Genomic DNA, 26,466 nt, shown 5'->3' with positions numbered 1-26,466 from the left:
CCGAGTCTGTATCAAAGACTAAACAGTTAACATGGAAACGCTCAGCTAGCTTGTCCTGCAACGGCTTTGTTTTGGTTCAAGAACATCACATTTTACCCAATATTTCCACAAGGTAAGTGACTTAACATATGTATGTGGCGTAATAAAACTATATGAAATTAAATAATAAGCTACGCCTAATTCGTAGAACGAAACATTCGAGTCATTTCGTTCTTTATATGAGAGAAAATTTTCATTACAGCCCCATATGCTCAGTTTTGTGTAATGTAAATTAGATCTGTAGATATTATTATTATTGAACCTTCTTTCTTGAAAGTTTGCCTGTCATAGTTTTTTAATAGTGCAATAAACATATGAGTTTTTCGGTCACTTGAGACATATCCAATTTTATTTTGAACTATTTGTTCTAGAATTGTTTTAACTTCTTATTGAAATCCTGTTTCAATTTTTCAAAAAAAAAGAAGAAAAATTCTGAAAGTTGCCATGGCATGGCAGTATTAATTTTCATTTCAGAAGTCTGGGTGGTATTTTTGTTTGCCTCATGCGATCTGCCTGAGTTCTTCCTCCACAGTTTCAGAAAACGATATAGAAAAATATGAAGCTACCGTGTGTGCATCTCTCACACTGCAAAATGCGATGCTGCTGCATGGCGAATGGCGACACCGATGGGACACTTGCTGCTTTAGTTTGGCCCGAATTTTTCTAATTTTAAACCATGGGTCATGTAATGAGGATTTAAACCAGCATTGTCCTTGGGCTAAATTTAAACCTCTTGTGAATTTGGGCCTTTAAGTTTTAAGCTTGCAACTCACAAAAAATCTAGTTCTAAAACCAAAAAGTTCTTGAAAAACAGCTTGGTTATTTTACTTACAATTTTGATGCACTATTCTTGTCTCCAAATTGAGATTTCCATACCATTATCAGTAAATTCAGATTTTTGGGAAAAGCACCGTAAACACATTGATATTTGTTTATCTTTTTTCAATATTTCCCAACCAGTGCCAAAGAAGATTTCATCAGTGGGTAATTTTCGGTTTCTCCTTTGCTTTGGTTGTATCAAATTTTCAAAACATTATTGTTTTTTTGAGCTACTGACTCATGTGCAAAGTTTGGTCATATTTAAAATATGGTCATACTGCCATGGTTTATGTTAATATCTACATGCAGTAACTGACCACCCTTATTGATTTGGTTCTCACTTAACAACAACATCAGGTTTAATTGAATCAGTATGATACTTACTTGATGTATGATTTCCAGTACTTACTGTTTTTTAAGTTTCTTTTATTTCCTTTTTAAAAATAAATTTCAGATAAATAAGATGGCAGGGGAGGAGGACAATGGTCAGAATGGATTCATCATCGATTCTGCCAGACTCTCTACGGATGGCACAACAGAGGAGGATGACGAAGAGGAAGGCAACCAAGGGGTCGCTAAGAGTTTCAGTTCTCACAGCAAAGAAGTGGAGATGATCCTCAAGTCGGCCAAGGTGGTTCAGGCCATCGCGGTGGATCTCAGTAAGAAGGGACTGGTCAAGATTCCAGAGGAGCTCTACGGCATGGACCATGTTGAGGTCAGTATTTGTACTGTAAAAAAATGTTGCGCATATTCTGTGACAAATTAGCTCTCAGACAATCAGATTTCAGTAGATTATAACAGTTATTGTAATTTGATTTATGCAACAGGGTCCAGATTCATTTAAGATCTGGATCACAATTATTAAAACACTGAAATGTCACAAAAATTTGTAGCATCTCAGTAAATGAGAGAGGTAAACGTAGAAGGGCATAAGTTCAAAATATTTGTCTTTTTTTCAGTTATAACTTTGTAATGAAAAATAAAAGAATAGTCAAATCTCAGCCCAACACTAACATCCTTTGGCAAGACATTAATCTACATGTACATTTGCAACTCTCCAACCAGGTGTAAATGGGCACCTGGCAATTAATTGAACATTATTATTATTATTATTATTATTATTATTATTGTTATTGTTATTATTATCAATATTATTATTATTATTATTATTGTTGTTGTTGTTTTTTGTTGTTGTTTTTGTTATAATTTTTTTTTTTTTAATTTTTATTGTTTATAGTTCTTGTACTTAGAGGGGAACCTTTTGCAAAAAATTCCTTCACAACTGTTTGAGGATGTCATGAATGTCAAATGGCTCGATCTCAGGAATAACAACATACATCACCTTCCAGCAGAAATAGGTTATCATCGGTGAGTCGATCTTCTGCTTAGATTGATATGTATTATAATTTTGAATGTCAATAAAATAATTTGTAAATTATTGTCACAGTGGTAATAAATATTGTTACTGATATGAAGAGCTTTGATCTAATTTTGTAAATTTTGGAAAGATGGAACATATGATACATGTATGGAGAGTTTGTCATACAATGAATTTCTTCCCCCCCCCCCCCTCCCTTTTTTGTTTTGTTTTTGATGGTGCATCTTCCATTGCAGCTTGAGACTGGCACAAATAACATTTTTCTTCTACTCACAGAAAGAAAGTTAAGATACATGTACCGGTATATTACTAGCAGTGTATTACATAGCTTGCTTTTTTACCAAAATTTTATCCAGGTGTTTGAAGACTCTTTTACTGGAAGGGAATCAAATATCAGAGCTTCCTCCAGAAATGGGTGAGTAGATTTCCATGCGAAAGGAGACTGTTCTTCAGATCCTGTGCCCTTCCTAATGGTTATTGATGTATTAGCCCAACATACAATTTCAGTCGCTCAAGCACGTTGCGAAAATTTCTTTTAAAAAAGCGTGTCGACCTCAAAGTGATGTCATCTTGTTGTTTGAGCAAATTGAGATTAAATCTGGTGAAACACTCAGACGCATTTTCTGTACCTTTTCCTTTTAATTAGTAATATAATAATAATATAAATAAATACTTTCTGAAGCGCACTTATCTAATAAATTACTCAAGGCGCTATACAAACAAAATACACTAATCTCTCTCCAGAATTTAACAACATGATATCATTAGTAACTCTGAGTGAATAAATCCTTTTTAACATGTTTCTGAAAGGTTTCTAGGCATTGAATGTTCCAAATATCATTTGGTAACTTGTTCTAGAGGACTGGTGCAACATACACGAATGCACGTTCCCATAATTAAGCAAGATGACAGTCATCTTTGTATGCATGATTTTTTCAAAAGTATACCTAACTTCAAGGAAATTATATAAATTTGTCTACAGAATTATATATATGTTGCCTTTTATGCTAATCCTTTCACTATACCATGTATTTGGACAATTGAAATTTTTCTGTAAATAAGAGATATGATGCTCATTGTGGTCAATCCGCTTATAATTTTCCACCTGTAGGTCAACTGAGAACTCTGACTGGTCTAAATCTTCGAGGTAACCCCATCGAGTTCCCACCGCTGAAGGTCATAGAGAAAGGAGTGAAGGAGATACTGCGTTACCTGAGGGAGGCAATGGCTATCAGGAGTCGAAGGCTCCAGTCAGCCGGTAAATTATTCCTACATTTTATTTATTTATTTATTTTTAATCTTTTGTCAGGGAAGCCCATTCACCAATAAGAAGTGGTCTTCCATAGGGCCCTGAATAAACATGAACATATTTACATCAAAAAGCATAACGTTTATCATTTCATTTCATTTCTTTATCGTGTCCATAAAGGATAATTGTTTATATGCACATGAACAATCTTGCTTCAACATAAGAACATAGGAACAACATATAATTGACATTCATAGGGCCCTGTTGTAGTATACATTTGATATAATATACATGGTAATGATGAATATACATTTAAATACTCTTTCTTCTTCTTCTTCTTCTTCTTCTTCTTCTTCTTCTTCTTCTCTCTTTTCTTCTTACATACCCTCCATTTTTTTTAATTCTTATATGCTCTAATATGAAGTAGGTATTTTGTGTTAAAAATTATTTCTTGATATGGTATAACAGTAGGGGTACAACAGTAAAGTAAGTATACTAAAACAATATATATATTCGTGTAACATGTCAATGAGGGTATTTTGCATGGTTTTCACATTCTCTATTCTTTACTGGGTTTCATTAACTACTCTTATGGAAAGTGGAATGAATGAATGAATGCGGCGACTAGTTCTTGCTTTAACAGATCTCAATCTTCGTCCGCTTCTCAGGTGTATGTACTGGTCATTAAGGGGGTGGGTAAGATCAGACATAATGGATAGGGCCTTAGATACTACTCTTTCCTTACAGACTTCATCTAGGTCAACAGTATGGTTAATTATTTTGCTGGCTTGTTTTACAACCCTTCTCAGCTTTTGTTTGTCACTTTGCCTTGCATTGTTAAACCAGATAATGGAATCAAATGTAATAGTACTCTGAATTATCGACTGGTAAAAGAGAAACAGAATTCTGTCGTTCACATGAAAGTACTTTAACTTTCTAAGAAAATATAAGCGCTGGTTGCATTTTGTTAGTGTGCGCTTTGACTTCTCTTCCCAAGACAGCTTATTGTCGATTTCTGTACCTAGGTATCTATAACTGTCAAAATTCTCAATGGTATCATCATTAAAGTGTACAGGTCTATCGATGGGTTCAAAAGCTTTCTTTTGCCTAAAGTCAAAAAAAATTCTTTTGTTTTCTTTGAGTTCAGCAGTAAATAGTTTTCCCTACACCAATTTTTCGAACATGGAAATTGTAGCTCTGTAATAAAATTCATTTTCAGTTTCAATCAATCCTACTATTACTGTATCATCTGCATATTTAAGTATGTGAACAGATGGAGAATTAGATATACAGTCATTGGTGTACAGGGTAAATTTGGGTCGCAGAGAGGACACATCCTTGTGGGGTACCAATTGTTGTGATAAGTTCGTCAGAGAGAACACCGTTGACCTTGACCTTCTGTGTCCTTTCATGTAGGAAGTCTTGCAGCCACAATATAAGAGATGGCTGAACTTGTAGTTGTTGAAGTTTCTGTAGTAGGATGAGGGGTTCTATAGTGTTAAGTGCCGACGAGAAGTCTATGAAAGTTGCTCTGGCATAACACCTTGCCTTATCTAAATGTTCGTACAGCGTGTTTGTCAAGGTAAAAACTGCATCGGTAACGGAACGCTTCGCTTTATATGCAAACTGGTTTGGATCTAGTAGCGGAAGAACTGAGCTTGTCAGCTTTTCAAGTACTAGTCTTTCCAGGCTTTTCATAACAACCGATGTCATACAGAACATTTAAAAAATACAATTCCATGGTACATTTAGAAAGATATGACACAGCAATAATACGTGGCAAAAATAACACTCGTTTGCAAAATAAACATATATCATTAACCTAGTTCAACAGTAATGCCAATAGGAAAATATTGATTAAGTCGCAATTATGTGAATAAATCATGTTGATAATACAGAACATGCACATATTACAACTTTGTTTAAACAATCTCTTAAATGAATTGACAGAGGAAGCCGTTCTCATCCATCTATTTACACATTTTTAAAAAATTCTCTGGTACTTTGTCTTCTAATCTTGTGATTCAACATTTGCTCTGGTGACATTTTACCCTGGGCTTTGTTCAGTAAAAATACATAGGGTTTAGGTATTGGATGTTATTGAGTTTTAAGTAAGGTGTATGGGTACAGTTAGGGTTTGGTATAGTGTTATATAGATACATGGTTGTAATTATTAAGAATTTGAGTAGGAACTGAATCAGGATTACTGCGACACACTTCTCGTAGTGGAGTAAAATGAGTCATCAAAATGGGTTTGAAATGTACCACAGAGCAATAGTCACAACGTCATTTGTTTTAAATACAATTACTCTTTCTCTGGAGTTTGATTTTTTTATAAATACAGTATCTGGGTTTTTTTAATAACTAAGAGTCCCTTTATTTGTTAACTCTCATTGCACTGCCATTCCCACCTGTTAAAATTTGATAATAATAATAATAATAATTATAGTGGGTTCTTTTATAGCGTTCATGTCTGTCAGATTTGACTCTCCTGATTATTACCCTGGCTTTAGCACGGCTGCCATATGGCGTTCTAGCTGAGTGTCGCGGTGGGACTATCGAACCGCGGACATGGTGATCGACAGTCCGGTGACATATCCACTCAACCACGACACCTCTACACATAATAATCACTAATTAAACCTCTACATTTCAGAACTCCGAATCGAGGACCTGAACCTCAGCGACGCAGCTTCCCACTCCTCGGGGAGTGAAAACGAATACAACCCCAAGACCCGGCTCGACCCCACTGACCGTCTCAATCACATCCAGTCGTCCAGTAGACTGTCCGTCCGGTCAAGCATGAGTAACATGTCGGACCTCGAGTTTCCCAGGCCCAAGTCCGTCTCGCTGCACAAGCACATGGCGTACGAGGAGTACAGGCAGCTTCAGCATCAGAAATTCAAGAGAGCGGGGGCACTTGGTGTCCTTGGAAAAGACAAGTATGTACTGGTGGCCTGGTTTCTGTGCTCTTCCTATGTTTGTGTTAATGACGTGATTCCCCCCTCCCCCACCCACTTCCTGTTGTTTAGCAAATCCTTTTGGGAAATGTTATTTGAAGTGGTGTTAGGCACAGTCTTTGAAACACCAAGAAAAATGACATTGACAATGAGTTTAGCTTCAATGCAGGTGACATGTGAAGTCATTATGTTGACAAACAAGGTAGAGAAACAATAATGTAATCATATTTGGGTAAAAGCAGGTTCATTTCAGTTCTGGAAAGAAAGATAGAAAAAAAATTATGAAATTGGTTTGCATCATTACTTGGAAAGAAAAATGTGAACATACTTTGATTGTTAACAATTTTAGCCCCTATTCACCTTGTTTTTCTGGTAAATGACTTAAATTATGTTTCATGGATTCCCCATCTCTAATTTCCCCCTTTCCAAATTCATCGACTCATACCTCCTGTAATGTTACATAACCCCACCCCCTTGCCCTGTTCAGATCCAAATATTAATCCTATCCCAGCATGATGCTAGCAGTACATGAATGGAATGAGGTGAATTAATATTCAACCCTATGTTAATATACCAGGGTATCAAAAATGGAAACAGGACCCTATTTATCTTATAACATTGTGTGCGTTCCCCATACCCCTTTCACATCCTTGAATTAATCTGATTATCATCCTTGTATTACCCCAGCATGAGACAGGTTTCATCTGGAAGAAGGTATAGTGCTATTTTCCCTTTAATTACACACTAATAACATAACTCTATGTAACATCCACCCAACCATCATGTTTTATTGCACTCAACTTAAGAATGCCAGTTTTAGGACAGTTGTTTGTTTAGGCATTTTTTCAGAACGAAGTTTTCTAAAAATTTTCAAGCTTATCAGGCTTCATACACTTTTCATTACATGCATATATCCCATTTTTTAACTCCATGTATATTAATCAAATAATGCATGTGCATGAATTCATTGTACAATCTATATATGCATGAGTAAAAGCTGTCTTCATCATCGCATCTATCTAGTGGTTTCATGTGATGAAAATGATAACAATAATAACAAAAGTAGTATTAATACTGTTCTCCCTGAGGGTCGTGGGAGTTGTTTCACAAAGACTAAGATTGACTTTAAGTTGTACGTAACTATGGCAGGCTGTTCGTGCATCTGTTTGCTCTCACCATTTACTGGCCTTGCATGGTCTCTCAAAGGCTGACTTACAAATCATGGCCACAAATCTACAGAATTTACATTTTTTTGAAGAAAAAATATTATCTAAAGATCATACACACCAATACTTATATGCTAGATGTCTGATCAACCTTTTCTGATCGATTCCACAACGTTTATTTCACAATGCAATCGCATGACCATAACTCAACTTATCTTTAATTCAGTGATCTGACAAATGCTACTGTGACATTTGCTCCAGTTGTATCTCATCAATTAAATAAGGATAGGGACTTGTATGCAACTGGGTTTTAGTTTAGGGTTAGTGTTAATCGTGGGACCAGCGTTGAAGTCAGAAATTTGGTAAACTGTAATTGCCTGGAGAATGATTGTTGCCAGAGCATGTTTTGCACAATCCTAACCCTAGTGTGTCTTAATTGTGTGCAGTGTGTGGTTCCATCCATAAATATCAATTTTTCATCTTAATTGTTTCCATTAATTACCATATCCCTTTTTATAGCCTCATTATTTCAAACGTTAATTGAAAATGTACCTACATGTCTTAGGTCACTCTAATCTCCAATCAAAACTTAACTCCCACAATCCTTGTTTTGTTGCTTTTCAAGAAAATAACATATTTTTTTAATCCAAAGGAATCCATATAAAAATCATGTTTATTTCTATAATCTTACTTTGCACAGGTAAGTAAATCCTACTAATTGCTCTAAGACGTCCTTTCCTATAAATACACAGAATGATGGAAGACAATTTATATCCTCCTTCGCTTATTTTATATTTGCATTTAAATTGTATTTAGTTCTTTGTACTTTAAAATCACAAAAAATCTTTGTAAATAGTGATTTCCATGTGGAACTTCCTGTGTCATATTCAAAAGACAAGTAAGCAAAGCAATTCTTTAGGCTACAAATTTGCTATTGCAAAAATCTTACACAACCATTAATAATGCTCTTAAAATTCATAACAGAATAGGAATATATAAGGTTGTGAACTTGAAGGGAACATGTAGTTTGAGACTTTACAAAAAATTCTGAGTGATTTCATAACAGAGTAAAATATTTTTCGGAGATTGAATCTCCATTGAGTCGTTGTCATAACCATGATTTAAGATTACCGTCTGTACAAGTTTGGACAGGAGGGATTAGACCACCCAGCGTGGTTGCTGACAGGTGGCTATCTCATCAACTCAGGTCTCGATAAATATAAGAAAAAGAGGATCATTGGGGACCAACAGGCACTGAATTATTTGCTATATAGAGGGCGCAAGTAGCTACAAGTAGTACAGTGTGGCTTTAAATTCTAATACCTGTTTAAACATCTCTGATATCCCCCAGAAGGAAGAGAAAGCAGAAGATGAAGAAGAATCGTTCTCCTCCCATCGATCCCGTCCAAACCAAGATGGCCGAGGAGAGACGGCTGGCTAAGTTGGCTCAGCTCAAACAGAAACAACTTGTGATGGAACAAAAGAGAAAGTAGGTCATTGTTGGGTGCCTTAAAGGTACTACATGTATGTCCCATTTGCAGGCCAAACAAATGAAAAGGTTAAATTCCAACGGCATTTGAAAGATAATACTAATTTGGAACTTCCCTAAAAAAAAGTGGGCTTGAAAATGTCTTTACGTGGGAAAATAACGACTCTTAGTTGTCAAATCGACTTAAGAGCTATAGAGCCAGTAAGTTATAGTCTGATTTTCAGACCATTGTACTGAATGGTCGTACGTTTTATGCAGCGCAAACATTCAATCAGTTTAATTTTGGCCATTACAAGAAGTGGGTTATTGATGTAGACAAATGCTCATGTACCCTTTACAGCTCATTTTATGTATGTTATTACCAAAGAAGAAAAAAGCCAGTCAGTCACTCATTAGTGTCTGGCAGTGAAGTCTAGCAAGTAAACAGGTTTCCTTGCATAATTTGAATATTAGGACACTGCTAACGTTTAAATTTCACAGATAGGACATACATGACATATTCATAATTCCTGCAAAGTTCTACAGAATTTGATGTTGGCTGCAAAAGGGACGTAGTATCTTTAAGTGAGTCAGATGATGAACTTGACAATTCTTGTTCATTATCTGATTTTGACTGAAACTGCATATTTTACAAATTATTATTTGTATAGGTATATTATAAATTATTTGACATATCATGTTTTTTTTACAGATGTCATCTTGCAATATCGTATTAATTTGGCCCACCCCCCCCCCCCTGCCAAACAAAACCTCTTTGCCATCTAACTAACCATTTAGATGTACTCTTAAATTATGTTCAAAATGTAGAGACCCCTCCCCCCTGTTATGTATTGGCATCTCATAGCCAAGGATTGTAACACTTGGCATTCCATACAAATAATAAAGCATGCTACACACATGACCTAAAAGTACCACTTGTGTCTGACCGAATATGTTACATGGTAGTACGGATTTCGACCCATAAGCCGACGTTATGCTGGGAAAGATGTTCTACAGGAGAATACTGATATATTTGTGATTCCACACAGTCAGGAAAGGGACAAGAAATCGACTGTGAACAGTGATAAATAGTGAAACTTTTACTGCATTGTTTGTGACTCATGCTGAGGAGCTAGCCCACTGCACTGCAGGCAACGAGCTACACACACGCATACACACGCAGGTGTAAGTACACACAGAGTTGACTGTCGCTGTATGTACACATTGATTGGAAGTGAGAGTAGTGTGTGTGAGCCCGAGTTTGACACAGTTGCATAGGGAGAGGACAGCTACAAGATGGCTTCGAATGACAAGCCCTCCATGAACTGGTCATCACTTGATTTGCTGAAAGAGTGGCGCAGATTCAAACAGCACTGCGAGTTTACATTCAAAGGTCCTCTTGCAGGAAAATCAGAGGTAGAAAAGGTCAACTATCTCATGACTTACATCGGGGACAAAGGCAGAGAAATTTACCAGATATTTGATTGGCAGCCCAGTGGAGGAGGTGCAAACGGGCAACGGATTCCAGCAGAAGATGAAACTTTGAAAGGGGTTTACGGCAAATATGAAGAGTATGTGAAGCCGAAACGAAACCAAATCCGGGCCACGGTTAACTTCAATAGAAGAAAACAGGAAGAAGGTGAGAAATTTGACAATTTTGTCACTGACCTGAAGATCCTCATAAAGGACTGTGATTATCAAGAGGAAGACAGAATGTTGCGGGATGCAATAGTCCTGCGTTCGCTACACCCGAGTGTTAGAGAGAAATGCCTAGATGAAGGGGATTCCCTAACACTTCAAAAGGCAATTCATGTTGGGCAGAACCATGAGCTATCTCAAGACTCCATAAAGATGATACAGCTGGGGGAAGTTAACGCAATCTCAAGGCAGGCCAGAGGGCAGCTGCAGAGAAGGAAAACTGGTCCTAACAAAGGCTATCGCCAGGATAACTACGCACACAAGAAAGAAAAAAAAAATGCACCCGGTGTGGCTACAGCACGGACCATGATAAATGTCCGGCCATTGGCCAGACCTGCAATGTCTGCAAAAGAAAAAACCACTTTGCTGCAGTTTGCCAGAGAAAACAAAGCACTTACAGAGTGGAGCAGCGTGAAAGCGCTCAGGAGAGTGACGAGTCTGGATCAGACGATTTCGCATATGAGATTGGAGCAGTACACCAAGTAGGTGGCGGCAAGGCCACGGATGAATGGTATGAAACTGTCAACATCCAAGGTAAAGAAGTTGAAGGTCACATCAACACCGGAGCTGCACAATCCATAATGCCAATCCAAGTCTTCAACACATTGCAGTGCAAGGAGAAGCTTGAAGAGACCCGCACCAAGTTTGCTTCATACACTGAACATGAATTGAGAGTGATAGGATCAGCAGTTCTCCCAACACGCTACAAAGATGCATGCATTGAGGTAAAATATTATGTAGTAGATGCAGCATCCAAGCCAGTTCTTCTCTCAGGTGAAGCAAGCAAAATGCTCAAGCTGATTAGACGACTTCACAGCATCGAAGAATACCCAGAGTTACTAAGTTTGACAGGATGTCTCCCGGGAACATATACATTGAAGATTGATCCCACTGTGAAGCCTGTCATTCATGCACCAAGGAGACAGCCCAAGGCACTGGCAGAGAAAATAGTGGCCAAGTTGAAGGAAATGGAGACAGATGGGCACCTCACAAAGGTTACAGAACCCACAGACTGGGTGAACTCAATGGTCACGGTGGTCAAAGGAGAAAAGGTGAGGATCTGTCTAGATCCTAAAGACCTCAATCGTGCCATCAGAAGGGAGCACTACAGAATTCCCACTGTAGAAGAAGTTGTAGCAGACATGCCGGAAGGAGCAAAGATATTCTCCGTCCTCGACGCAAAGTCAGGATTTCTACAGATCAAAATCGACTATGAGTAAAGTCTGCTCACAACATTCAACACTCCAGTTGGCAGATACCGATGGCTCCGCCTACCCTTTGGCATCAAGAGTGCTCCAGAGCTGTTTCAACGCATAATGGATGAAATGCTTAGTGACATAGAAGGAGCCAGAGCAGTTATGGACGATATCCTCATTGCTGGGAAGGATCTGAAGTCACATGATGAGATCCTAGAGAAGGTCGTAGCAAAAGCAACTGAATGCAACCTGAAGCTCAACTTCACCAAATGTCACATTCGCCAGTCTCGAGTGAAGTATGTGGGACACCTAGTAACTGAAAGTGGTCTCGCTCCTGACCCAGACAAGGTCAAAGCTGTTGCTGAGATGCTGAGACCAGAAAGCAAGGAAGAAGTCAGGAGGTTCCTGGGATTTCTTCAGTACTTGTCAAAGTTCATTGACAAATTGAGTGAAGTGGACGAGCCTCTGAGACAGCTGACAAAGAAAGACGTCGCCTTTCACTGGGGGCCAAGAGAGGAGCAGAGCTTCAATGAACTGAAGAGGCACTGTACCTCAACACCAGTCTTGGCCTTCTATGATGGTAAGAAGGACCTCACTATCCAATGCGATGCCAGCAGCTATGCAGTAGGAGGTGTCCTTCTGCAGGAGGGACAGCCGATAGCATACACGTCCAGAGCAATGACACTAACAGAGATGCGGTATGCGCAGATCGAGAAGGAAATGCTTGCGATACTGCACAGCTGTAAGAAATTTCACCCATACATATTCGGGAGAAGCATCACAGTGCAGTCCGATCATAAGCCTCTACAGTCGATCTTCAACAAGCCTCTCCTGTCAGCTCCGATGAGGCTGCAGTCGATGTTGCTGAGACTGTATGCCTATGACCTAGATGTCCACTATGTGCCTGGGAAAGACCTAGTATTGGGAGACACTCTGAGTAGGGCAAATCTTCCTGAGACTGAGCCAGATGCACCAGCCCTCTTGGTCAATATCATTGATCATATTGCAGTAGCACCAGACAGATATGCAGAGTTCCAGAAGTGTACTGCAAACAAGCTCAACGAACTTCACACTATAATCATGAAAGGATGGCCCGACACCAGGATGGAGACACCACACTCGATCAGAGAGTACTGGAGCATCAGAGATGAGCTGGCAGTCACTGATGGTGTCATCTACAAGGGGATGAGAATTGTGGTACCGCCTAGCATGAGAAATGGTATGCTAGCACAGATTCATGGTTCTCACCTCGGGATCGTCAAGTGCAAGAAGAGAGCAAGGGAGGCACTGTACTGGCCAAGTATGAATCAACATATAGAGAGGCTAGTACAAGATTGTGCAGAGTGCAACTCCTATCAAAACAAACAACCGGCAGAGCCTCTGAAGCCAACAAAGCTGCCAGACTTGCCATGGGCCGAAGTTGGTTCAGACCTGTTCGAGTGGGAAGGCAGTGCCTATCTTCTGGTAGTGGACTACTTTTCGAAATTCATAGAGGTCGACAAGATGGCGTCAACCAGCAGTGCTGCCGTTATCGACCGCCTGAAGAAACAGTTCGCTAGGCATGGGATTCCCCTGAAAGTGAGGAGCGACAATGGTCCACAGTTTAGCTCACAAGAATTCAGAGAATTCTGTACCAGCTACGGTATTGAACATGTGACATCATCACCCCGATACCCTCAAGCGAATGGTGAGGCGGAACGAGCAGTACAGACTGTGAAGAGAATGTGGAGAAAGTGTGCTGACAGGCAGCTGGCACTCCTGGACTACAGAACAACTCCATTACCCAGCTGTGACCTGTCACCAGCACAACTTCTGATGGGTAGGAGACCTCGCAATCTCCTCCCCACAAGCAAACAACTGCTGAAACCCAAAGAGGTCAACATGAAGGCAGTGAAAGACAGCTTCGACACCAAGACTGCAGAGGCCGAAAGGTATTACAACTCCAGAGCAGGAAAGGTTCTCCTTCCATTACATCCTGGAGATCCTGTAAGGATGGTGCCACTGCCAGGCACTCGCAAATGGCTTCCAGCGACAGTCATCAAGAAGCATGACACACCAAAGTCTTATTTGGTTGAGTGCAGTGGAAAGCTGTACAGGAGAAACCGCAGAGATCTGAAGAAGACGACCGAGTCTGCTAACAAGCCGCACAACCAGCCTGCTGACAAAGGTGTAGCTCCAAGCCTGGTGACGCTGGCCCTGCAATCGTCTACATTGCCCGTTGTCAGTCAGCCCGATCCTCTCGTCGAGCAGACCAAGCAGACAAATCCACAGGCACCTGTACCCAATGCATCTATCCATGCACCAGATCAAACAGAGGCTGACCACGCTCACAAGAAGACCAGCTCGCAGCACCACTACCAAACCAGAAGTGGACGCGTCAGCATACCCCCAAAGCGTTTGATCATGGATTAGCGTCTATTATAGCATATATTAGCATCTATAATTTAGCTGTTAGTTTAGAGTAGCACAGATTTATAGCTCGTCAAGAGATAAAATAGATGAAGCGGTTTAACAAGCGATATTGTGAAAAGATGCGGAATACCACTTTTGACAACCTCAAGGATCATTATGTTTGGAGACACATCGTTAAGAACCTGAATGGTAAAGATTCAGAGCAAGGGTGAAGTGCTAGTAACCTCTCCCCTCTTAGCTCCACGAAGGAATAAGCGTTAAGAAATAAACCTCAACAACAAGGAAGAACCGCGTCAGTAAGGACCTGAATGGTAAAGATTCGGGGTAAGGGTGAAGTGCTTGCAACCTCTCCCCTTTAGAGAGCATAAAAGCGTTGATAGTGTAGACTCTCTTTAAAGCATGATATTAGTTTGAGTTAAAGATTTAGATTTTACAAAGCATGCACTCGACTCAAAAGTCTACCAGACAATACAAAGCGTGAATGACTACGCCAAATGAGAACTCATAAATTGGACTCAGTACGAACTCAGTTGAAAACAAAGTATTATTCTTATGCAGTTATTTATGTGCCAATTAACCTTTCATCTAAACAGGAAAAGGGAGATGTTATGTATTGGCATCTCATAGCCAAGGATTGCAACACTTGGCATTCCATACGAATAATAAAGCATGCTACACACATGACCTAAAAGTACCACTTGTGTCTGACCGAATATGTTACACCCCCCCCCCCCCCCAGGCAACAAATATAGAAAGAAAAACAATTAAAGGGGCTGTAGTATGGCAAATACTGGTTAACGCCGTCTACAACTTCTTTTGGACAACTGCACTTTAAAACGAATGGACTTGATTAACTGGGTCAGTGCACGCTAGCGTTCGTGCAAGAGCGCTGTTACACGCACGTGAATACTGCGGTCGCGTCGTCCCTAGTCGTATTATACCCGATTGGCCCCGAGTCAAGCCACGGGAAAGACACGTGCATGTAGTCTCGTCATGCTACAGCCCATCCATTTAGGAAAACAAGAAATTAAAGGAGGATGCTGTGCAGTGTTTGCCCAATTAAATTATGAAAAAGCAGTGAAAATATGTTTTTATTTCCATTGAAAAAATAATTTAGAGTATATATAGTTTTTCATGCAAAATGAGACCACTTGACCGCCCCCAGTAGGTATCAAAATTGAGACAAACAGGAAATAGAAAACATGAAGGGTTTTGCCTTCTTTATGGCTTCTTCAAGGAAATTTTTAAGAAAGATCAAAAATGAAATTGTATGGCTTTTTAGAGGTCTCATCACCAGACTGCAAATGACTTGGTTTAACGTTTAAGTCCTACCATGGCACCAATGTCCTCTGGCAAGGCTTTTTTCTGCCTTTGCCACCTCCCACCCAGGTGTAGTAGATTGGCATCTGGTAGGAAGTTCAGAAAATGTAGAAGTGAAAGAAAAATATGATTGGTGTCAGTCTGAGGAGGCAAGGTTGTTTCATTCAGATTTTGTAAAAAATCTGTTCTATGAACCATGGCCATCATGTTGTTATACATCATGAATGTAATTTGAAGAAGAAAAAAAGTGAGCACTAATTTTTTTTTTGGGGGGGGTCTTCAAAAATTTGAAAAATTGCACCCCCGCCCCCTTTAAGCATCAGGGGGGGGGCATCTCCAAAAAAAGGTAAAATTAACATTAAAAAATGTAAAAATACACATTTTTTTTTTCCGGGGGGGGGGGGGGGGCTGACCCCCCACCCCCCCCCCCCCCCCCCTGGATCCGCCACTGTCATCATCATCAGCAGCAGCAGCATCATCATCATCATCATCATCATCATGATCTGTGTTATCACTAATGCTCCTTTGTGTTCTTGTTTGGTTTCTATGGTAACAGGGACACGCAGCTCTTGGAGGATTGGAGGCAGGAGACGAGGGACATGCAGAGGAAGCATTACATCAGGGCAGTCAAGAACGCTCAGCAAGGTGAGTCAATCATTGTGCAGAGGTAGGTGTGGTGGTTTGAACTAGTTTGAAATGGAAGGTCTCAGATTCAAGCCCCTGCACAGCGCTAAATAATGATCCTACTACAATCCATTGTCGTAAGGTAAATCAAAGTTAATGCACAAGGCTTTGAGTGCCTCAAGTTATTGTGTTCACCTTTAACGAATAATAATATTGCAGTTGTCAGAATAAAAATGTTATAAACTAGTAGAAAAAAGCAACAGACTTTCCATATTTTAATTTTCATCTTTATAATTCATTAATTCCCATTTATGCATAAACTTCATGTCCTAATTACTCCTTTCTCTCACATTCTTCCCTTTATAAACATTTCCTATCTCTATTTTTTCCATCGCAATGTATTAGGTCTAGGATGGAAACATGGTAATCTTAAGTTCCTACTCCAGCTGTTTTTGTTTTTTGTTATTAATGAGTTATTAACATTTTGTTGCTGTTCTACTTATTACGATTGAATGGTGTTTTAACAAAATATTGGAAAATAAGTTTGAAATAAACAGGGGCATGATCGCAAGTCCTCCAGTCAATCACAAGTTTATAATCTAATCTCTTTTAAGTACACAATTGCACTTGCATATCGAATTGATCTCAAGTTCTCAACTCTTTCAACGGACCAGTTTGTTAGCTTTTGTACGAATGATCCAAATATCCACAGATCTGTTACACAAGGAGACGTCCTACTTTGTGCCAAAGTAATGGAGGCCCTTCACAAATACCTTATTGTTTACCCTCTTGAAGAGAATACTTCCACCTGTGTATCAGGGAATGTACGGCACAAATCCAGTATTCGTCTCGATAAGTTTGACAATTTTGGTAGAAATTACCTTCACTGGTATCTACCCATGCACAGATAGTATCTATAAACTGACTGATGAGATGAGCCCAGACAGCATATTACCACCCTTTGCCTTGACCAATCATTATCTCTATCGGCGTTAGAGAAAGTCCAAGATATTTGGTCATTTCTTGCCCCATATGTTACCAAGTATTGTGAAGTAACAAACATAATATTGCATCAGATGTATCATTTTACCTCATTCTTTGTCCAATTCAAGCTCTAGGTAGGGCTATTAACTTAACACAATATCAAATATACTAAAATCTTAGATGTGGTCGGTGACATCTAGTACAATATATGTTCAATTTGCCCATTAGTGGTAAAAAAATAGGATTTTACATTACTTTTAGATACTGATCAAATCCATCACTTTTGAAACTTTGCAAAGTGTACATCCATGTAGTCTGATGCAGTCTGTGTTTTAAATGTTTACACGTTAATCCTATCAAGCAGGTTATCTTGATTCAGAACTTGAAGAATAACATTAGGCATGTTATTAAAAAAGCTGGATATTATAGTCCTTTTGCAAGATAATAACATTTGGACATATTGTTGACATTCATCATGCAAGAAATCCAGCATTTTCATTGATTTTTAATAATTGTGAACAGTTGTAATTTTTACCCTGCATTATTGAATGTTAAATACATGTAACCTAACTTTCCTTACCAACATCTCACTATTAAAGTTTGCAAAACAAGGAGCTTAGATATAGGTTTGTTTGTATTATTAATGTTTACACAAAATACTATCACACATTGGAGGTTGAAAGTTTAAAGTTCAGGGTGATAGATAATTTTTATTACATCAATGCACCTCAAATTATTTGGGTTCAAGGTCCATCAATCTCAATTCTTCATTTCCAACATTGAATACTTTCACTTGTGGTTGGCTTTGCTTAATGTTTTGATGAAGGAATAGCAAGTGAGGCCATGAAGTCCTGTTGACTGGAAATTGATTTGATTATCTCTGTGACTGAAATCATTTTGTTCTTCCAGAATATGAGTCTTTGTTTAGATTTGTGGAAAGAGCATTGCAATTATTGTCTGATTGTATTGAATAAGTGCCTAGTTTTTTCTAAATTTATCGTTCTGCGGCAGTAAAAGTCAGTACGGTATCATAGTTACTTTTCACTTTTTTCTGTGAAAGTCTGTATTATATTTCACTTGTTTCTGTGATGTTTTTGATGTGATACTGAGTGGGGCTATTCAATTTGAGATCCCCCACCCCCATCCAGCAAAATTTATGATTTTCCTCAATGCCATGCACCATTTGATTTCTACTTTTGTTTTAAACAAATTGACCAAATTGGTCAAAATAACTAGTTCATATTAAGCGAATGGACACCATCACTGTATAAAATAGAGCGTGATTTGTTTGTGAACTATTTTCTTTTAAAATGACACCAAACAAAATCAAAATATAGTTTAGAGATGACTTATTAAAGTAATTGGCCAACAATTTCAATAAAGACACATCGAATCCCGGGTTACACAAACATGTGGTTGTACATGTACTTTTTTTCCAATTCGATTTGGTATTGAGTGTTTCAATTTTCAGAGTTTGGGTTATTAATTTTTGGGTTTTTGAGTGTTGTTCAATTAGTGTTCTTTATGATTTTGAGATCTAATTGATGAGTAATATTTACATACATGTCAGTCCAGGGCCATGTCTTACAAAGAGTTGATATCAATCACAACTATGTACATAAGAGACAGGAGACTGCAAACTTGCGATGATTTGGATCAATCACAAGTATTTGTGAGACGGGGCCCAGACTTTTATAATCGCATTGAAATTGGTCATACAGTATATGTACCGGTATGTAGTAAGGTTTTTTGTATTTCTTTACAATTGAGCAGTCTTCTTCTAAAATTCCAAAGTGCTAAATACTTTGGTGTTTTGCTTTTCGCTATTTATGATTTATTACTTATCTTTCATAGCATAAAGTTTTCGTTGAGGAATCTACGATCTGTTTATGAAATCTATCAGCATAGTACAGTGTATATAAATAGCAATTTCAAAACTTGCTTTATTTTGAAACGGTCGCTTTTATTCTGTTTTCCCTTCTTTTGATGTTTACTCAGCTAACTTACAATATTTTTATTTGCCAACTTTCAAGAAAATGAGATTTAATTGAATTTTTTTTCTGTAATTTTGTTCAGGTTTTGTTGTTGATCCTGACCTGAAGATGCCATACGACACACACCCAAATTTCATGAAGATGATGAACAGAGAAGATATGATTAAGGTAAGTAGAAATCAATTGCAAATCGTCCACCTTTCAAAAATCTTGTAACCCTATATCTTCCTCTCCCCAATGTTTTGGGATGGGGGAGGGGAGTGGGAGATAACTTCTCTAGCTCTTTTATCTCTACTCATGATGAATTACTTCTTGCTTTCCCTTGCTCACTCATTGATTTTAAAATAATAAGCGTAATAATTGATGTTATTTGTTATTTTTGTAAATCAATTGGTTTTTTTTATTGTAACACAGTTGCATTCATTCTGTAATTAAAGAACTTAACTCAAAGTAAGGTTTTATTCTGAACAGAAATTTATTACTTTTCCCTAAATCATATGACACGTCCAAAGTCTTATACAAAATGATGATGAAGCGCAACGTTTTGTCAAGTCAGTGAATACCAAGCACAAGATTTCTTTGGCTGAGGTCTATGGAAAATGTGTGTATATATATATATGATTTATAAGAAAATATGAATCTTTTCAAACTGGATGTTACTTCTTGCATTTTAGGTGGAAGTGAAGAACAAGCATGAAGCGATGAAGAACATGATAACACCTGAAGAGCAGAGAAGACTGGACGTTACCAAGTAAGTTTTTCAATTCGTGATTGGTGGGGGAAAGAGGTGATCTGATATTTGTTTGAGCATTTATTTGTTATAGATACAGTTACCTCGACATAAAGAAAACTATATACTTATATAATATTGGATGGCTTTGAGTGTGATACAAGAATATATTGCTTGAGCTATGACAATATTGGACGAGTCAAAGACGAGTCTAATATTGTGATAGCAAGAGCAATATATTCATTTATCACACGAAAACAAAGCCATACAAATATTATTATTATTATCTATATTATTCTGACTAGCCAAATAAAACAAATCGAATTTCCTCTGTAAAATGGCTTTGAAGTACCCGGATGACTGAGCAATAGGAAAACAATATTGGTCAGTCATCTAGGTACTGCGCTTAAAATATTGAATATGCTGATTTATTGTACCACTTGGAAGCCTTATATAGATAATAATTGCTTTTATTTCCATTCTTCAAATATCTCGAACCGTTACAACATTTACTGGCACTGTGTGTCACAATCTAATAATATTTACTGATAAATCTGATTTTCTACTCAGGATGGAAAGAGACAGGCAGCTGATAAGTAAGATTAAAGAACACACCCAGAAAGTACAAGAGAGGAAATCAAGACCGGGGGGAAACCCCCAGATGGAAAAAGACATGGCTCAGAAAGATTTAGTAGAGGTAAGGTAGAAAACTAAAGTCCTAGGATCCATTTCACAAAACTTGTCATCAGTGAAAAATGACAGTTTTTGTTATAAGCAAGTGAAATCCTTGCTTCTGATTGGTTATCAGCAGATTTTTCACTGATTTTTGTCATTTGTCATTGACAAAAGGCTTTGTGAAACGGGTCCCAGGGGCAAAATCTAAGAAATTTATACTATCTCTCATATAAACTGTCAATTCGATTCCCCTCGTTAATGGGCCCTTTAATTAGCATTTGAAATCCATCTTTCTGAAAACTGTATAATTTAAAGGTTTATTTTTTATTATTACCGGTATTCTTATTGTACACATAATGTTGTTATGTACTTCTAGCAAGTGATGTGGAAAAGGGGTTCTGATGTGCATATTTTAGATTTCATTCCAGATGAACTGAGGATTTCCAACGAGTTTCAGGCTACATAAGACATACTGTTCAGTTTTTAAACATTGATAGAATTCATGTTTTTTTAAACTCAAATTTGGTATGCCTGTGATAGTTGGTAATTTAGCCAGGATACCTTAAGCGGTCTTAATGTCCTGTATCTTGGTCTGAAGGAGCTCTGACACCAATAAGTGAAAGATTCCCCCCCCCTCCCCCTCAGGAGGAGAATGTTTGTTAAGATATCACTGCACTCTTTGTCTAGAGTAACTTGAAGATACTAGTGTAGTGGTACACTGGCTGGCACGTCTCAACCCTTTGTACTGCGAGGAGAGACCCAGCATGTTATAGTACGCTTCTATCCTCCTAAGCAAAGGATACTGTCAAATAATTGTTACTGATAATGACATTGATAATAACACCATCTATGTTTTGTACCTCACCAGTTGCGAGTTTTGGCAAAGCTCACAGTAACCCAGCTAAAACCCCTATGATATGGTAACCAGAACCCTATATGAGTGTTTCGCGTGCTTCTTCAACTTGAAGTTCTGTCATTGTTTGAACTCTACCCCCTATGCTCCATTCTCTTTTCATGTATTTTACCCTGTAAGCCTTGTTCACACGTGGTGCTGTAAACTGTCGAAGAAAAATATATTGTGAAATATATGATATGTGAATGAAGTGCAAGTGGGGGTCAGATAAAAGTATCTGCAAGTACCGATTTTGTGAAGGCCCTTATAAAGCATACTCGCTCTACTGTGTGTTTTAAGTTACAAAAATGTGAGAAGCACTATCTTTGTGTGGGTTTTGGGGTTGTTTTTTTTTTTTTGGGGGGGGAGGGTTTGCCATGGTGCTTTTTTGAGGCAGTTTATTGCATCATATATATGGGATCAAGGCTTTAAAAGCCATCTTGAGTTTCTGATAGAGGTACATTTGCAAGCTACAGTTTTAGAGGAAAGTTGTCCTGAAAATCCTTCTTAATTGTTTTGATAATTGGGAAATATGCAAACCAGCAAATAAAAAAAGGATATCTAGAATTTCCTTGATAGTTCAAATGCTGAAAAGCTCTCAGATTTGCAGAATTTCCCTACAGATCTAAATGTTTTCATCCTGTATAGCAGCTTTTGTATTACTCCAGTTCAGTATATGTGGCAGATGTTATTTGTTTGCAGTTTTGAAGTTTTGGTTTGACTTTTGTGGACTTTGTGCTAGTTTTGTTTTTAAGTCTTACCAGAGCTCAAGACGTCATATGAAAAGTAGTGTAATGGAGTTTCAATGGCTCGTAGAAGAATCTTTTGAATTAGTGCACATACATATACATGAATATATTTTACTATCAATCATTGCATAGGTACCCAATGCAAGAGAAGAAAAAAAGTTGTCATGTATGTTACACGTACATGCTTTGACAGAAATGGTAATTATTGTCAAAGAGTGCATTGCTAGAAATGGTCTAGAATTTCATCGCACAAGAATTTGCTGTACTGATCATCATCATCATCATCATCATCATCATCATCATCATCATCATCATCATCATCATCATCATCATTTTTATTATTAATCAACATCCTCCTCCTCCTCCTCCTCCTTTTCTTCATCCTCCTCCTCTTTCTCCTTTTCTTCATCCTCCTCCTCTTTCTCCTTTTCTTCCTCCTCCTCCTCCTCCTCCTCCTCCTCCTCCTCCTCCTCCTCCTCCTCCTCCTTCTCCTCCTCCTCCTCCTCCTCCTCCTCCTCCTCCTCTTCCTCCTCCTCCTCCTCCTCCTCCTTCTCCTCCTCCTCCTCCTACTCCTCCTCCTCCTCCTCCTCCTTCTCCTCCTCCTCCTCCTCCTCCTCCTTCTCCTCCTCCTCCTCCTCCTTTTTCGTCCTTCTCCTCCTCCTCCTCCTCCTCCTCTTCCTCCTCCTCCTCCTCCTCCTCCTCCTCCTCCTCCTCCTCCTCCTCTTTCTTCCCCTTCTCCTCCTCCTTCTCCTCTTCCTTCTCCTTCTCAAGTTCTCCTTCTGAAAAGTTCTCCCTTTACTTCTCCTTCTCTATCTTCTTCTTCACTTTCTTCTTTTCCCCATCTTTCATGTTCCTTTATCTTCTTTTCTCTCCCTTTATTTTTCTACAAACCATATATCGCAAAATGATGACATGTAGATCAATAGCGATATAAACAACTGTTCATCTCATTGATCACAAACATAAAGCTGCTACATGTTGCCAGTATACGATACTTCAGTTGCTATCATGTGAATGACGTTCAAACACCCAAAATCACATGATACAGATGCTTCTAGACATTATGCTAGGCTGTGCTTTTAGGCTGCAGTAGCCATCTGAAGATTGTTATGTATTTTTGTAAAAATAATAATAATTAAGATTTATATAGCGCTGGTATACAAATACAGTTTCTAAGCGCTTTACAAAATAAGTGAAATGAAAATTGTACCTTTTCTAGTACAATGTTCTCATGCCCTCAATCATGACTGCAATTGAGTTGGTGTTTGGATAATATTTTCTTTATGCATATGATTTCTTGTGTGTTCCTACTTCACACGCAATTTTTTATGAGAGAAAGAAAAGGTAATTTTTGTTTCAGGTCTTCACAACATGTAAAATGCTCACCGTTTTGTTTACTTACTCTCTTTGTCATTGGAATTGTATATGGGAGTTATATCAGGTTTGAAGTTTGAAGTTTTCTCAGGGAGCACCATTTCTGTGGGTCACTTTGTACACCAATCCCATTTCCCACTCCCTTACAATACTTTCTATTTCTTAGGGAGGTTTTATATATTAAACAACAAGTTTTTAATTTCTCTTAAGTGAAGTGGTGACAGAAGGATCTTGTATTTTGTAATTGTTGGTCTGTACATTAATTATTTCATCGCAATATCTTGAGAACCATTGGAAGAAGATACTTCAAATGTAATTTCATTATACATCTATGTCACTACAGGGATATGAACTGATTTTCAGGCCATTGTGTTCATGGTCACAGAGGTGCGGATGCAGAAAGATGCAGATAAATATCAATACCATTGAAATTGGTATTACAAATTTTTGCTATGAGCTAAATTTTGCCCATTTAAAGAAAGTGAACCAAGATGATCTGTGTCAGAATTGTAACCTAATGCTCCTCTTTGTTGCAATATTCATACAGCTGCTCAAGGTAAGGAGTTGAATTTTTGGATTCCTTATAAATATATGTATCTCTACAAGCAGAAGACCTTGTTTGAATTTAGTACTTGTGTAAAAGGTCAAAAAGGTAATTTTCCTTTGACAAATCTATTTTGGTACCCCTAGATGGTTTAATTTGACAGGCTTTTAATCTCTCTGAATTCATTGTCGCATTCTTGCAGGGCCAAAGGCTTCAACAGGCTCTCCACCATCGCAAAGACGACCTGGAGTACCGCTTCAAGGCTTTCACGGGAGACAACGTCCCGTCGATGTCGGTGACGAGCACTTCAGGCTACAGGCCCCAGGCAAAATGAACCATGAATTTATACTAAACCATGCCACTAATTATAAAAATAGGCTATGATGAATTGCCAACATTCATGATGCAATGGCACTTTGGATAAGACAACATTTAGACAACCTAAATTGCTATATCTGAAGATTTCAAGGGCGTAGAAAGATTTGAATAGTAGAATTTTTGCCTGTAAGTTCAGTACATGTAACGTACAGTCTTGCAAAAGCAGAATTTTTACAAAGAAGCAAAAGACTTTACTTTGAATGTTAGATCGGCCAACAATGGTGAAATATATGACTAAAAAAATACTTGTTTTTCCAAAACAATTACCTTTTTTTTGTTGTTTTTTTGTTGTCACATCCCCTCCCCTTTTCCATACAATGTCACAGACAGAATTGTCAATTGATGATAATTGTACTGCATGTTATAATTAATCCCTGCTCTGCATGAAAGGCACACATGCTCATGTGATATTTGAGGTTGACTTGCTATCATGAAAATTTGGTGAATTGTTCTTGTCTTCTAATGTTTTAGATGGAAGGAGAATGATTTAGAGAAATTAAAGTTTGTTTCCAACATGAGCCTATAATTTATAACATTTGTTGCTTTAAAAAAAAAATAGTAGGGGCAAATTAGAAGGATACACATAAAGCCGTAAATATTTGGTTATCTCTTATATTTTTATCCAATGAAATAAATGTTGTTTTTTTTGTTGAGTTGGTAGCTTTAGCTGCAGTGAAATTTGAACAACAAAACTTTAATTTATCAAAGAAGAGTATGACAAGCATTGTATTATGTAAAGCTATAAAATGTAGCTTTTATCTTTTATCTTGCCTAAAACTGGTAGTTTTTAGAGGATTATTAGAAAAGCTGATTAAAAATTTATATATACATTATACAAGCTCATTATACAGAAATTAAAATGTTTGCCCAAATAGATGTCATTGCAAGCAATAATGTTGTTTTAAAATGTTAAATGAAAGATGCATATTTTATGGCCAAGCAGAATTCAGGTATGGGTTATGTCTCGAACATTTTGCAAGGATATCAGTACTTGGGTTAGGACGGCTGAAAATATACTTTTAATTTGATATCTTTTAAATGTCTGTAAAATGGTTACATAGGTCTGTTAAAACTATTACCGGTAAACTTAAGATGTTATAAACTGTAAGAATTCAACTTCCTTTTTGGATAAAATAATGAAAAGTCCAGGGTATTTGTTTGTTTAATCATACTAATATTTGGATTGTGTGTGTGCTTTAAACCTTGAATAGAATACAGTATTTTATTTATGAATTGAATTATTTGTAAGTTATGTTTGTGAGAAATGAATAGAATTATTAATAGATTATTTGCAGGATTGATTGCAAAGGCATGGAATGATGTGTGTCCGTTTTTTAAATTACTCTTATATGTATTTATCTTAGAAGAAAATAAATCTACAGAATTATTTGCAATAATGCAGATATATAGATAGGAATCGTCCAAATTTTGTCAGGCAACAGAATATTAAAAGTATTCAGAAACTTGCCAAGATAGCCAGTGTCTATTTACCAATTATATATTATTTATGGTTGCAGTCTGTGCTTACAATTTGTGTGTACAATGCATGCTATTTATATGTGGATCAAATGCCTTCTTCACATATTCGAGTAGAGAGCTATAGGTAATAGTAAAATATAAACATTCTAGCAGTAGAAAATAAGGTGCCGTCCATTTTATAAATTGATGATTGTTAATATATTTGTTAATATATGCCAAATGTACAAGCAAACTTCTTAGATCTTAGACTTGTTTTTAAAATGTATATCTCTTGTACTACCTCCTGTAGATTTATAGCGCCCTCTGGGGCAATAACCCTACATTTCTCTAGATAATAC

At 37.7% G+C, this 26,466-nt stretch overlaps 1 protein-coding gene across 1 annotated transcript; it reads left to right on the top strand.

Annotated features, from left to right (window-relative positions):
• LOC756946 (leucine-rich repeat-containing protein 27) lies at positions 1–26,360 on the top strand. Its single transcript, XM_030986132.1, has 14 exons — positions 1–112; positions 1,261–1,263; positions 1,309–1,573; positions 2,096–2,226; positions 2,593–2,651; positions 3,348–3,494; positions 6,142–6,427; positions 7,133–7,159; positions 8,963–9,100; positions 16,262–16,350; positions 19,390–19,475; positions 19,982–20,058; positions 20,608–20,734; positions 24,474–26,360. Exons 3-14 carry the CDS (start codon positions 1,322–1,324, stop codon positions 24,603–24,605), a joined length of 1,551 nt encoding a protein of 516 aa, XP_030841992.1. The 5' UTR covers positions 1–112; positions 1,261–1,263; positions 1,309–1,321; the 3' UTR covers positions 24,606–26,360.
• The last annotated feature ends 106 nt before the right edge of the window (positions 26,361–26,466 follow it).

This window comes from Strongylocentrotus purpuratus, unplaced genomic scaffold (assembly GCF_000002235.5).
Source record: "Strongylocentrotus purpuratus isolate Spur 01 unplaced genomic scaffold, Spur_5.0 spur5_scaffold_15, whole genome shotgun sequence".
Classification (NCBI taxonomy): domain Eukaryota; kingdom Metazoa; phylum Echinodermata; class Echinoidea; order Camarodonta; family Strongylocentrotidae; genus Strongylocentrotus; species Strongylocentrotus purpuratus.
This window is presented reverse-complemented; position numbering and strand designations above follow the sequence as displayed.